This window comes from Austrofundulus limnaeus, unplaced genomic scaffold (genome assembly GCF_001266775.1).
Source record: "Austrofundulus limnaeus strain Quisiro unplaced genomic scaffold, Austrofundulus_limnaeus-1.0 Scaffold1278, whole genome shotgun sequence".
Taxonomy (NCBI): Eukaryota; Metazoa; Chordata; class Actinopteri; order Cyprinodontiformes; family Rivulidae; genus Austrofundulus; species Austrofundulus limnaeus.
This window is the reverse complement of record NW_013953680.1, coordinates 11,953-25,396: the sequence shown is the minus strand read 5'-3', so window position 1 is coordinate 25,396 and position 13,444 is coordinate 11,953. Positions and strand designations below refer to the sequence as shown.

General features: G+C 36.9%; 1 protein-coding gene across 3 annotated transcripts in view; it reads right to left on the bottom strand.

Moving 5' to 3' along the window:
• The window catches only part of LOC106534829 (rho GTPase-activating protein 21), a 56,116-nt gene that overhangs the window by 33,132 nt on the left and 9,540 nt on the right, over positions 1–13,444 (bottom strand). For all 3 annotated transcript variants that reach the window (XM_014031593.1, XM_014031595.1, XM_014031594.1), the window contains 2 exons: positions 10,469–10,657; positions 8,154–8,175 (listed from right to left, as the gene is read on the bottom strand). In XM_014031593.1, the coding sequence (XP_013887047.1) occupies positions 8,154–8,175; positions 10,469–10,657 (211 nt within the window). The remainder of the gene's footprint in view (positions 1–8,153; positions 8,176–10,468; positions 10,658–13,444) is intronic.

Sequence of the window (13,444 nt, the reverse complement as noted above, 5' to 3'; positions counted from 1 at the left end):
TTTAATATAATCCTAATCGCTATTTCAGTCTTTCTATCTTTCTAATTACTTCTCTCTCTGTTTTTCTCTCTCTCTATTTTCTCTTCACAAAATAAAAAAAAAAAAAACATAATGGTGTGGAGGGGATGGCTATAAGGGGAGAAGGGAGGCCATCAAAAAAAAATAAAATAAAATAAAAAAAAAAGGATTATCATAATTTATTGAGTCTCTAACTCCATCCATGTTACCAAAGCAAACTTGAGCAGATTGAGATATTAAAAACATGAACTATAAAGCAAAAGACATATTTAAAAATACTACTTGAAACATAACCTTGGTGCTTCCTGTTACAGAACAGCCTTTACTCAACTATTTTGACTCGGTACGTGTGAAAACGTTTCACACAAGAGCTGCACGAACCACAAAAATGCAAAAGCTTCCATTCCGGCTGAATTCCTGCAGGACTTGGATCATTTTAAAAATGACTCAATGCTAAGTTTTTCAACATTCCAAGGGTGGGAGCAACACACTGATGCAAAAACACAAACCAGAACATAATATTACAGAACATCTGTCCATGTAGCCTCATCAAAACAATGCAAACATGGTGGTTTTCCACCAGCACAAGAAGGTGGTGTTCTTTCCATCGCTTCTTTTACGTAAGTGAAGAACTACAAACACCAAAACATCCCAAAGCAAAGAAAATAAGTACAACATTACAATAATATACACACATTCGTTGTGTTGCTTTCCGTCTGTTAAATGAGCCAAACCATGCACCAAAGCTAAGAAGGATTATGCTAAAGTTCTGTTCTGGTCTTCAATTTACAAGTTGTCAATATATTAGCCTATATCACCTGACAGAGTGATAATTAGCAACACACTGTTCTCATCCAAACTGATCGGTTTCCACAAATCAGTTTATGTAGCCAGGAATGACGTAGACTGAACCTCCTCTGTCTTATTGTCTACAGATGAGCTCCACACCAGTTCAAGAAAATTCACTGATGCACAGTTTCTAAGAAACATTTCAGAGTAAGGCTCAAACTCATCTGAAAATGTTTAAAATCGAACAGCTATAGTTGTTTTTTTTTTTTTTTTACAGTACACGTAGACGATTAAGAATGACTCAGTGGGAAATGTTTGTAAGTTGGCCGAATACGCAACCTGATGAAATAAACAAGTAAAAGTTGTCAGGGTGGGATGAAAAACTTGCTTTGCCCTGTTCGACTACAAGAACCAATTGTTCTGGATAATAATTGAAGTTGTTGGGGGGTCTGGGGGTCCTCCCCCAGAAAATTTTGGACAAAATAGATGTCATGTCCTGCATTCTGGTGTATTTTACCAGGTTGTTAAACATACTTTTACCTACTTAAATTAACACTTGATGTAATTATTTCAGAGACAGATTCTTCATTAAACTAGTTCCATCATCCTGTTTTTAAACTCACTGATACAGCTGAGATAAGGTTAATTAATGTGACATAATTTATCATATCCAATGACTTTAGGGGTGCTTTTTACTTTTATATTGTTTATTGATTTATTTTTAATTGTAACATATTGTGCCAAATAACGATGACCCTCAACTGCATGTTTAAAACTGACACTATAAAATTTACCCATTAAATTTAGTGAATTTAGAGGGGTGTTTCACTTTTTCTGATTTAGTGATAGGCCTACTCATAACCAAACACAGAGCATCGCGCAGCCTTCATTGCATAAAATGACACTGTGTTATGGTGACAAAAAAACCCAAAAAACAAAAACAAAACAAAAACATTTGTCACCATAAGTCCAAAAGTTGACACTATAAGTCAGATTACATAGACATATGTTCTACATATAAAGAAAATAATCACTTCCTTGACATTACTCTTCTTCAGTGATAGAACTTGGTGATGTTTCAAACTGTTAAACACTGCCATCAACTGTTCAGGAGGATTATTACACCCCTAAAGGTTGTTTCATTGTGTAAGGGGTGTGTACATTAAGGTGACCAAAGGGGTGGCCAAAGATTTGTTTATGGTGGCCATGGCCACCCCTGGCCACCACCTGGCTCCGCCCCTGTGTTAAACCCATTTTGAGAGTCTCTAGGAGGCAGAAAAGTTCAAATTTCTCTCTCCTGGTGCTGCAAAGATATCTTTTTATTTGGTTTGGGTCACATTTTTCAGCTCATTCAGTTTTCTCTATTTTCTATGATGTGTTCTGAGTCAATTATGTCAAATTATCTGTGACAGAATTACCAAATAAGGTCTGGACTTACCAACTACAATTACCTCGTCTTAATTAATTAATTAATTAATTAATTAATTAATTAATTAAGTAAGTAAGTAAGTAAGTAAGTAAGTAAGTAAGTAAGTAAGTAAGTAAGTAAGTAAGTAAGTAAGTAAGTAAGTAAGTANGTAAGTAAGTAAGTAAGTAAGTAAGTAAGTAAGTAAGTAAGTAAGTAAGTAAGTAAGTAAGTAAGTAAGTAAGTAAGTAAGTAGTAAGTAAGTAAGTAAGTAAGTAAGTAAGTAAGTAAGTAAGTAGTAAGTAAGTAAGTAAGTAAGTAAGTAAAAGTTTATTTATATAGCGCCTTTCACAGAAAAGCATTTCACAAGGTGCTGTACATTCATTAGAAAGAGAAAGTAAAAATCAAAAGAAAGCAAAAATAACATTAACTGTACAAAGTATACTTTCAATAAATTCAATATTTAAAACAAAAACAAAAGGAGTTCAATTTATCTCTCACCCTTATAAGTGGAGGGGATGGATACTAGACCAGAATAACACGCATGATTATTAGTCAGGGCTTATAATTCTTATAATTCCTCAAGTTCTGGGTCAGACTCAGGCTCCAACATGTAAGGCTGGATGAACAAGTCTTCTGTTGCTGACATCTTTTAATTAATTTGTAAATCAAACATTTCTGCAAGCTAGAACCCGCCCCACTCTCTCTCAAACTGGAGTGGACCGGTCTGGAAGCCGGAGGGGGCGGGGCTTGAAACATCACGAAGCAACAGTAACAAAACCAGCTGCTTTGAGGCACACACCTCTGAAAAGGGGTAAAAGAGGGGCTGGTGAAGTTAGAATAAGAAAGAATTCAGACCAAAGCATTGTAGTTCCACTTTATAAAGACACTAACGGAATGATTTAAATGTGAAAAAGGATTTAAAAACAAGATATGTCTACTTTAATGATGTGATTCAGAGCAAAATTATTGCTGTTCTTACTGAAACACAGGATTAGCATATCATGCTTAAATCTAAGACAACAAGCTAAGGTGTGAAAATATTTCCCTCACTTGTGAACAACACTCCTTGACCTGAAGCAGCACCTCACCCCCAACTCAGAGAGCACCCTTTTCCAAGTGAAAACCACGGCCTCAGATTTGAGGGTGCTGATCCTCATTCATGTATTCTGTATAAACAAGTTGTTAAAATTTTATAAATAATCACGAGGACACATGGATTTTTGTGTAAAAACCAATGAAAACTCTACATTAGGGCTGCACAATATATCGCAAATTTATCGTTATCGAGATAACAGCCAATACACATATCACAAAAAATGCATAAATTGCAATAAATGATTGGTTCCAATGTTTGCATTTATGTGGTTTATCACCATCAGTCTGATAAACAAAATGGACCAGGGAAACAATACAAAATCATAGTCGATCCATCATGTTGTAATGGAAATTATGTATTAGTTGTTTTTTGCTCTGAACCCAGAGCAGAAAAACATCAACACTATATTAATTTATTTTTTTATCGCAAGTCATACCGTCATCACCATATTAAGCAATGTAATCGCACAACAAAGATTTTCTTGATATCATGCAGCCCTACTCTACATAATCCCCAAAAAAGAAATGGAAATATGCTCAAAAAATAAATGAGTTGTGAAGCCAAAAGCCAAGCTTAATGAGGAAACTTGAAACTGTAAGAAGTCACTTAGAACATTAAGTCAGCAAGAAAAAAGAGAGTAAAACAGTGAGACTGAGATAATAGGAAAAAAAATCTTTGGACAGAACATTATTAAAGAAGGTGTGGTTTTAAAAGGCTCACTGGAGAAAACAGGAATTTTGTTTGCTTGTGCTGCATCACATTCCCTCTGCAGGTTTTATGGGAACGCACTGAAATCTGACCAAAAAACATAAAAAAAGCAGAGAGAGGAAATAAAGTTGGTATCCACAGAGAAGAGGCTCATGTTGAAAGGAAAACAAATATTTGAACAGATGGAGAATTTATTATGTAGTTCCACAAGCATCGCACAAAATGTCTGATTTGGATTTTGCCCTTCAACAACCTGATAAAATACACAAAAGGACTGAGACAGACCAACAGATCAGGGAGGGGAGACAAGAGGAAGTGAGATAAAGAGGAAGATTTGGGATAACAGTCGCTTGGTATGTATACAACTGCTGTGAAAGCAAATAAACTCGTCCAAAATTGAGACAAAAACTATAAAAAAAGTTTGTTTTTAAGCGTTTAATTTGTATCGACATGCTGCACATAAATATTTGTCTGCATCTTCATCAAAGTGTGCGAGTTTGCGAGTGTGTGCGTTTTCTGGAGGTTTGAAGCGAATCCAGCAGGCAACACCCAGCTAGTCAACATGCGGTCACACGACCCCGACCCCCTCCTCTCCAAACACCAACAGCCTCGTCACACACAGAGGCCGAGAGTCAAGCAAATAAACGGCTCTGCAGCACGTCGGGGAGGCTGCGATGAACTCCACAGACTCGAGCAGCACATGGCTCGCATTATCTGTCTGGATTTGTGAGAGATGTTGTGTGTGAGGCTTCACGTGGTTCTTCAACTATGTTACGAGTGTTCTGGAGCTTACGCTATTTGCTATCATTACAGGCCAGCAGTGCAAATGCTTGTTTCAAAGCAATGATAATAATTAGTACAAACCAGGAAGACTAAAACCAAAATGCTTGGAGTCATGACACACGTCATCTTCTTGTAGCTCTAACTGTTGGTCCTCTTATAAAGTAAAACAAAGCAAATGGTACTTATAACTTAAACAACCTATTTTGTTATTTAACAACTCATAGAACTCATTGAAAACTTGAGTCTGGTCAATAATAGGGATGTCCCGATCAGATACTCACTATCAGTATCAGTGGCAGATAAGGCYATTTTTTGAAAATCGGGTAGAATGGGATTTAGTCATGCGATCRGGCCGATCCAGTTTTCGCGACAGTTTTCAGTATCATCATGTTTTACAACTGCCCTTAAGAAGTCAAGATGCACACAAGTATGAAACCATGTCCACAGTGTGGGAACACTTTTCAATGGAAAACAATGATGCTGAAACTGCAAACTGGATGTTTCTCGTGGTGGGAACAGCAAGGCTCGCTTTAATACTACCAACCTTGTCACTTGGAAAGAAATAAAGAAATAAAGCTATCGGATCGGAAAGTCTAATTTTAAAAATCGGATTGAATCGGGAGCCAAAAAATCTGGATTGGGACATCCCTAGTCCATAATAAGTCAAACTTTGCAAAACTGTCATTTTCTCAGTTTTTTTTTTAGGTTGGCCATTGCCTTCCTACGAAATTCCGCTCATTTCCAATCTCCCTTCTCTGCTCGGTCCCAATGACTTGGATATCTCCGGTATTTACAATTTCAACCGGGTCAATCAATCAGCAAACAGAAGGAGGAGTTTTGAAAGACAATGTCGATTTTCAGCGCTGTTTTAGACTGCTAGTAGTTTAGCAATGGCAGCAGGGGAAGTGAATGAAACCAGTCCGTGTTGACAAGGCTTCCAAATTAAAATTGTCTCACAAAGCCTGTAGCTCTCATTTACAGCTGTCTCATTTGGCTCCATACTTTCAAGTAGGGGATGGTTGTTTACAGCGCACGCAATTTCCGGTTAGCTTCTTAGCTTAGCTTCCATCATGGTCAAGCTGGCGCACTACATACGTCACGGCCAAACATTAGTGACTGGGTAAAATAAGATCCAATGGTTTTAAACTTCAACAGCAAACTATTGTTTTTCAATAGATGAGAGTCCAGACCCTCTGTATGAAGCAAAGCAAAGAACAAGGGGCTGTTTTTTTTTTTAACAGGCTAGCTGTTTCATATCCCTCATTGAAATGCAAACAGTCATTTTTGGTGAGAAAAACWGATTTTTACATTTGCTTTTCAAAGAGAGGATTTTATTATTACTTTGTGGCTTAATAACCAGAACAACAATCCAGTTTTTGTTTGTCTGTTTTTTATACACCATTTTTCTCCCCTGATTCCATCATCACTTGGGTCAGATCTCAGTGAAATTATCAACCTTCTATTGGACGTATTTTCTATTTATATTGATCACCTGTCAATTGCAATGTWTATTGTAACTAATTTATTGCCCAGCCCTACCAGAAACATTTTGGAAATTTATTTCTCGATTAACCTTTGTTTTGGTCAAAACCTTGCACACACTTTAATTTAGCCTTTTACTAATAATGCATGATTTACAACATTAAAATAATTTTAATTTCAACATCCATTAATGTTCATCACATACAGCTTCATACCCAAGTTTATAAAACTCAACTTATAAAAAAAGTTAGTGTTTTACTCCTTCGATACTTTTAAAAATAAACTTTGATTTTGCCTCTTTAGCATACACTGGATATGTTGGCTCTTATTTCAACAATACGTTTCTATTTGATTAATTCGACCTCCACTGTGGCCCCGTTGGGAAATTCCTGACATTCCTGATATCGGTTTCTGACATCCTGCTAAGCTACTTGTCAGCATCATCACCACGGCTGAATCTCAGAGCCCACTGAGAGGCGGGAAGAATTTAGGAGAGTCTGGAAATGAGCCAAGACACTTCCTGTAGCAGCAGGAGGATGGTTGGGGGGTCCTCTGAAGGCGAGAATCGTGGTTCTCCATCATCAGAGAATAGGAGTAAATGTTCTGATGCAGATGTCATGCAGGTTTAAATGAACAATAACTCAGTCACACATGAGTTTTACATCACTGCTTTCAGAAGGAGTCAAAGAAAAAAAAAACACCTTTATAAGCTGCGTCAAACCACCAAGTAAGAATGTRCACGCACCGATTCCCTGAAGGCTTTTCTCTTTCACAGCAGAGTCCCATCTGTGCATTGTTTAATGGGTTTTGGGCTGTGCTGAATGAAAAGGGAGGACAAGGAGGAGTTAAAACGGAAAGGAGGGGATAAAAAAAGAGGAATGTGACCACAGGCCAACAGGGATGATGAGGGACTCTTACAGGAATCTCTCAATTTCCCGTTGAGAATATTTAGGAGTCAGATTTATCACAAAGCCTCCTCTCACCCTCCTTTCAATTTGGRTTTTTCACTTTCACTGCCTCCTTTTGACGTAATAATCACCGCAACAGCCCCCCTGGTGGGGTGTTGGGATCATTACAAGACAAACAAAAAATTAATGATGTTTTTTCCCCCTTTTCTTTCTTTCTTTCTTTCTTTTCCTTTCAGCACAATTATTTCTAAGAAATAACTGGCCTTTCATTTTACTTGGAAACAGAACATCAGAAACCTACATAAACTCAGGCACATTAAACACAAAAAAGTGAGACAACTTGAGAAAAATGCGAGTAATTTTTTTTTCCCTGCAGGACCACACAGTTAAAGCTCTGTCTGCGCACGGTTATGGAAGCACATGTATCAGCGCTTCTTGTGCACATGTGATGTACATGCAGACAAAAGATGTGATGCAGGGGCTGTTTGGAGGCCTTTGATGAGGAGCATCAGAGCAGTCCTGCTGCAGTCACGCTGGGCTGCAGACGTGAGCTGCATACCGACGGCCTGGAATGACAAGTCGGATGCTCCGAGGAATGCTGTGGCCCTGCCAAGCAAACAGGACAGGCCGCAAGGGCTGCCAGGCTAAGGATCAAAGGGTCCAAACTGCAAAAATGCACCACAGTGCCACCTCTCAACCTGACGGCATGCATACAAGACAACTTCATGTTGTTTTTATAGAGGTTTAAACTATTACAGGGTGAAAACTGAGATAATTAAACTCAATTTGGATTCCCAGCGTTCAAACTGAGACAAAGGGGAACTRCTGCTCCCACGTTCATTCATTGGAGCAACAAAAGAGAGCTTAGAGTAAATAGTTTGTGTTTCTTCTCATTGCAACACAGAYGGTTCCAACACCTAAAACACATGCAGCAAACAAACATCAGTGTTTCCAGACTCACCTCTGCTGCCATTTTCATCATCCTAAAAGAAAAGAAAAGAGAAAATGAGATTTCCTGTCACAAAATATGTCAAGATCATTTTTTCATCTGATATATTTCCCAAAACAGTTTTAAAATGGCAACTTAAGTGCTAATGAAAATAAAAAACAAATTTATTTCCAAGAAAAATAATCATAATCACCATTACAAAATAATTATGTTTTAAGCCTCTTAAAATTAAATTTAAAACCTTATGATTATAGCTTATCAAACTGACAGTGACAGTTGCCTCATAAAAAACATGAACATATGGATTTGAGCAGCAGCTGTTATCATACTTCATGTTTGAGTTATTTTCATCAGGTAGCTTTAGAATACAAAAACACTTGCATGACAAAAAATAACATAGCTCCTATCAAATATACTGTAAAACTAGTTTTAATAAAAGTTTGCCTGTTTTCTACCAATATTAAACAGTGACTTCTGATTTATTCCAACCATGTGTGCTAAATCATTATACAATGTATTTCATATGGTATTGATTTATCCCCTTAAGGTATAATGCAATGCAATACAATGAACCAAAGAAATGAGTCTGTCAGTAATTTAGACTAATTATTTTACCACCTAATTATAAAAGGCAGCTAATAAATATGTCTTTTTCTAAAATTACAAAACATTTTAATGAAACTTGCCTCGCAATTAACAAACCAAACACGCAAGTTACGGAAAAAATGCCATATTACAGGCATGTTTGGGTAGTTTTTTTTTTCTACCTTTTTAAACTTTTAAATCTTTCATTTCCCTCTTAGATACAAAGACTTTAATCCACCCCAACTACACACACAGCTCAGTGATGAATGTGTTCTCCATGTACGCTTTAAGACTTGCTGCTCCTCCAAAGATTTCTTTAAGTCTGAACCTCTAAGAGCTAAACCCCAAATCCTAAAATACTGATTAATCAAAAGCTCATGATTGAAAACTTTGAGGAGTAATTACAACAAGAAGTGACAAGTGTGCAGAGCAATTTTCTTTCTAAACAAGCCTCCAATTGTCAGTTGAGCTGAAAGGAAAATAAAAAGGTGCAGGTATAAACTGGGGTTGATCAAGCTCAAACTTAGTCTTTGAGTCTCTGCTACAGAGGCTAAATACTCATCAAAAAGCCACAAAGTTGCTAAATGTTTGGCTGCCAATAAGAGAAATATGTTTACTGCATTAATAGATGCAAACTTATTTTAATGACAGTTGACATAAACAGAATTGAGCAATATCAACAGAAACTAAGTGGGCCGAAAGGTTCCCAAAACAACCCTGTGATACCCAAGAAGACCTCCGGGAGAAAACGTCTATCTCTCTGATTACACAAATGTCTGAAAACCCTGTCGTGCCACAGTTTCCCTTTCAACATGCAGAGCCGAAGCCAAAAGCTACAAACGGAACGTACTACGCTAACTTTGTAGGAAATCTTTCTGTGCAAACACACGAGGTTAACCAAATACACTTCAGATAAACGTAAACCTGACTTATCTGGAATTATCACTTACAAAAACTAATCTGAGCAGGCTTTGATAAGCTTTCAGAAAGCTGGATCAAAACACCAGCATTTTTTTCCCCTTCTCTTCAGGGAGTGCAGTTGTTATGCACCCAGACTTAGTCTGTGCCCATTCAGAGCCAGAAGTGCTGCTCAGTCAGGATAACAAGCAAAAAGCAGAATGAAGCTTTCATCCTAAAAAGAGCTGRCAGGGCTCGAAATTATGATGAAAGTCAAAAATGCAATCTTACAACCCCATTCATAGCGTTTTTCACACCTGCATCACATTTATGGATTCAATTCAAACCTTTAATTGTATAGCATTTCACATARAAATATGTCTTGCAACATTATCTTGCAGAGTTGAGGAGGGAACAAAAAGGCTCCCTCTCACCTCACAACTGTTGCTCAATGGAAACAGAGGGGCTGCAAAGAGATGGAAAAAAATATAGCTTCTGGAAAATCAGACAGTTTTTCATTTTGTTTGTAAAGTTGAAATGTCATAGTCACCTGAAAGCTGTAGTTAACTCCAAATTCAGAATAAGATATTCTTTCTCAATTTTATTTTTAAAATACTGGCTTCCATTATGTCAGTCAAATCTGATGTTTTTTTTTTCTATTTATGCAACAACTAAAAGCTAATATTCAGTTTTCCATCACAAACAGTTGAGTAGTTCCTGACACCAAAACCAAAAGACTCCACAACCCCAAAAGAAAGCTCAGACTTTACTAAGAAAGTCACACAGGTTCAAACTTTCATATGTCACCAGTGTGYTTGGAGAAACAAAAGGTCATTTTCTGTTACCTTTATCGAGTTGTGAACGGCAGACTCAGGTGGGTAGACGATGAAGTGGCGCAGCGTGAAGCCAAAGCCCTGGGAGGTCCGTCGCAGCTGGAGCGTCTTCGGCCCCGGCCAGCAGAACGGCTCCTCCTCTCCCCCAGGAGAGATGGGGGCCGACGCCTCGCTCTGATCGCGCCCATCCTTCTGCTTGGACTGAAGGTAGAATAAAAAATATATATATGCAATGTTAGGTTTAAATCTTTAAAAAGAAAGCTCCTGACACCAACACAAACTGTAGTCTGGGATATTTTGATATAATTGTAGCTTTAAATCAACCTTATCCATCCTTATACCTGACCATGACAGCATATTGTGCAATATGTGCCTTAAAATGAGGAACATAGACAAGTACAGGATAAAAAGAAATGTAAAAAATAAAAATCAATAAATAAATAAATGATTATCCAAAGAAGACCTAAAATCCATGTCTTTAACAAACTAACCTGATATATTCAGGATTATTAATAGATTTGTCAAAAAAACTAAGAACAAATTGTGTTGCTGGTAACAAATAGCCTAAAAACCGATTTAAAATTAATTTWGGTGTAGTGTAAAAGAAAAAAAAGAGGTTCTTTACTTGAGTTTAGAAGCCTTTTTATGCTGGAATGATGCCAATGTTAAGTGGCCTATAATGAAAAAAGTTTGAATTCTCACAGGAAACAATTAAGTACTGAACTTTCAACGTATTTGTTACAAGAGATACGATGCCATATGACCTGGTTTATGAAACACAGTTATCATGTTTGTAGAATAAACCTGCAACACTTGAAGGTCACAAGTTTCTGCCACCGTTGTTTTGTGTGTTGTAGACTGAAAAGTTTTAAAGTCACAGCTATATAAACTCTAAATCATGTTGCAGTTCAGCAAAATATAAAATATGWGTGATCTCTCCTTTAGTGTGGACAAAAAGTGTGAGCAGTCAGGTTCTGATAATAGAAGTCCCTTCTGGGAGTCCTGAAAATATTTTAGACAAAAAAAAAAAAGGTACATATTTGTCAACGGACACCAATTTTTCATCCTTAACTAGCCTTATGTATTGACGTCATCTAAAATCCAGCTTTGTTATTACAGCTGATGTTGATGAGGCACTACAATACAATTTCCAGTTAATCTGCTTTGTGTGTGTGTGAGAACAGACAGAACAGTCATTTCACTGGTAATTTGTAAAGAAATGAGTTTCTACTTCAAAGAAAAGCGGGATTTCTTTGAAAGAAAAGGTCTCAGCTTTGACCAAAACTTATTCATCAATTTGAATTTGAAGAAAATTCCAAGAAATACCTTGTTGATGATTTTTCATGGATCTCTCAGAGGAAAATGTTTTTACTGCTGAATAAAAAGATGATGCTTTATGTTTGACAGAAAAACAGAAACCTTTTGTTTGTTAATTAATGAGACATAAACAATGCTATTCGTCATGTTTTGATGATAAATTTATCATTAATAATTAGTTTCCTTTTTACAGGATCACAAGTAAACATGTTCTCAGTTACAACTTAGCAGAGCACCATCTCTTTTCTTTGCTGARCCTTTGTCAGATCCTTCACGTTTACTTCATTACGTCTACCAATGCTGCCATCTGTGACCATGAACGAATAAGCCACACTCGGGATACAAAAAAAGTTATTTGTCACGTTTTTACATCAAAGTTGCAAAAGTGTGGCAAAGAATACAGCCAAATATGCTAATTTGTTACTTGCTGTTTACATTTAAGATCTCACTTTCAGTCTAAAATTTCAGGACTGTCATTTTAGCCACATTCAAGTTGCCCCACACACTCCTCCATATGGCTTTGGTTATTGCACAACTGAGGCTTCGTGGGGCTATTTTGCATGTTTTTATGATGATAGATATCCTCTACATTCTTACAGTACCAAACACGAGATAAAAACAAAGTGGCTCAACTCTTGTGTAACATTACAAACATGTCCAGATACCAAAAACACATGGACACAATCAGCTAAAAAACTAACTTTAAGTGTTTTGTAAAAAAATAAATAAAATAAAAAAAATTTTTACACTGACTCAGTCCCGAATGGCACTTGCAGCTGAGCTGACAACACAGTCAGTTCACACTACTCTCATTTTCTGAAGACGGCTTTATGAGACCTCGGGAAAAGCAAACATGTTCGCACAGAGTACAGGTGGTCAGGAAAGGTTCCAGATGACTTATAATAAATGCCTCTTTTACACCATAAAAATTTGAATCGACAACAATAAAATCAGACCAGAATCTGACGTGCTTAGCTTATAAATCAAAACTACTTCCAAATGTGAGAWTTTTGTTAAAACATGTGGCTACAGGACTGTGTACTGATTTTGGACTGAGGATGGGTACTTCGTTAAAAATACCTAACCATCCACTGTCACTTGCAAAAATAATAAATGATAAACTAAAAAGACATCAAATTGACAATCTGCTCCTACAGCATTAACCTATAAATGACTATAGACCGAGCTGACCGTTTAGTTACAGTTAAATCTGAAGGAGGACAATTAGAGGGAAGGTTTTTATAAGTAGACAAAAACAGCAAAATATTTATCATCTAAAACAACTAAAACCTCAAGTACTTCCAGTGGTTCATCTGAACATTACATCGTAATTTGTTTTTACACAATGTCACTTTTGCATCAAACTGGTATTTACTTTGTTACATCATTTCCTCAACTGTTTCTACATTGTCCATGTGTACAAGTGTTTGCAAAAGTCCATTCAAGGGGTGTTCAATCCTGGTCCTCGAGGGCCCCTATCAGGTGTGTTGGTGTAGCAAAACAAGYAAAAACACACAGAATACCAGCACTAGATGGCCAGAACTGGGCAACCTTGGTTTAACATTAGATTTGATCAATGCCTCACATACACAACAGGGTTTACAGCGGGTAAAATAAGTATTGAACACGTCACCATTTTTCTCAGTAAATATATTACTAGAGGTGCTAATG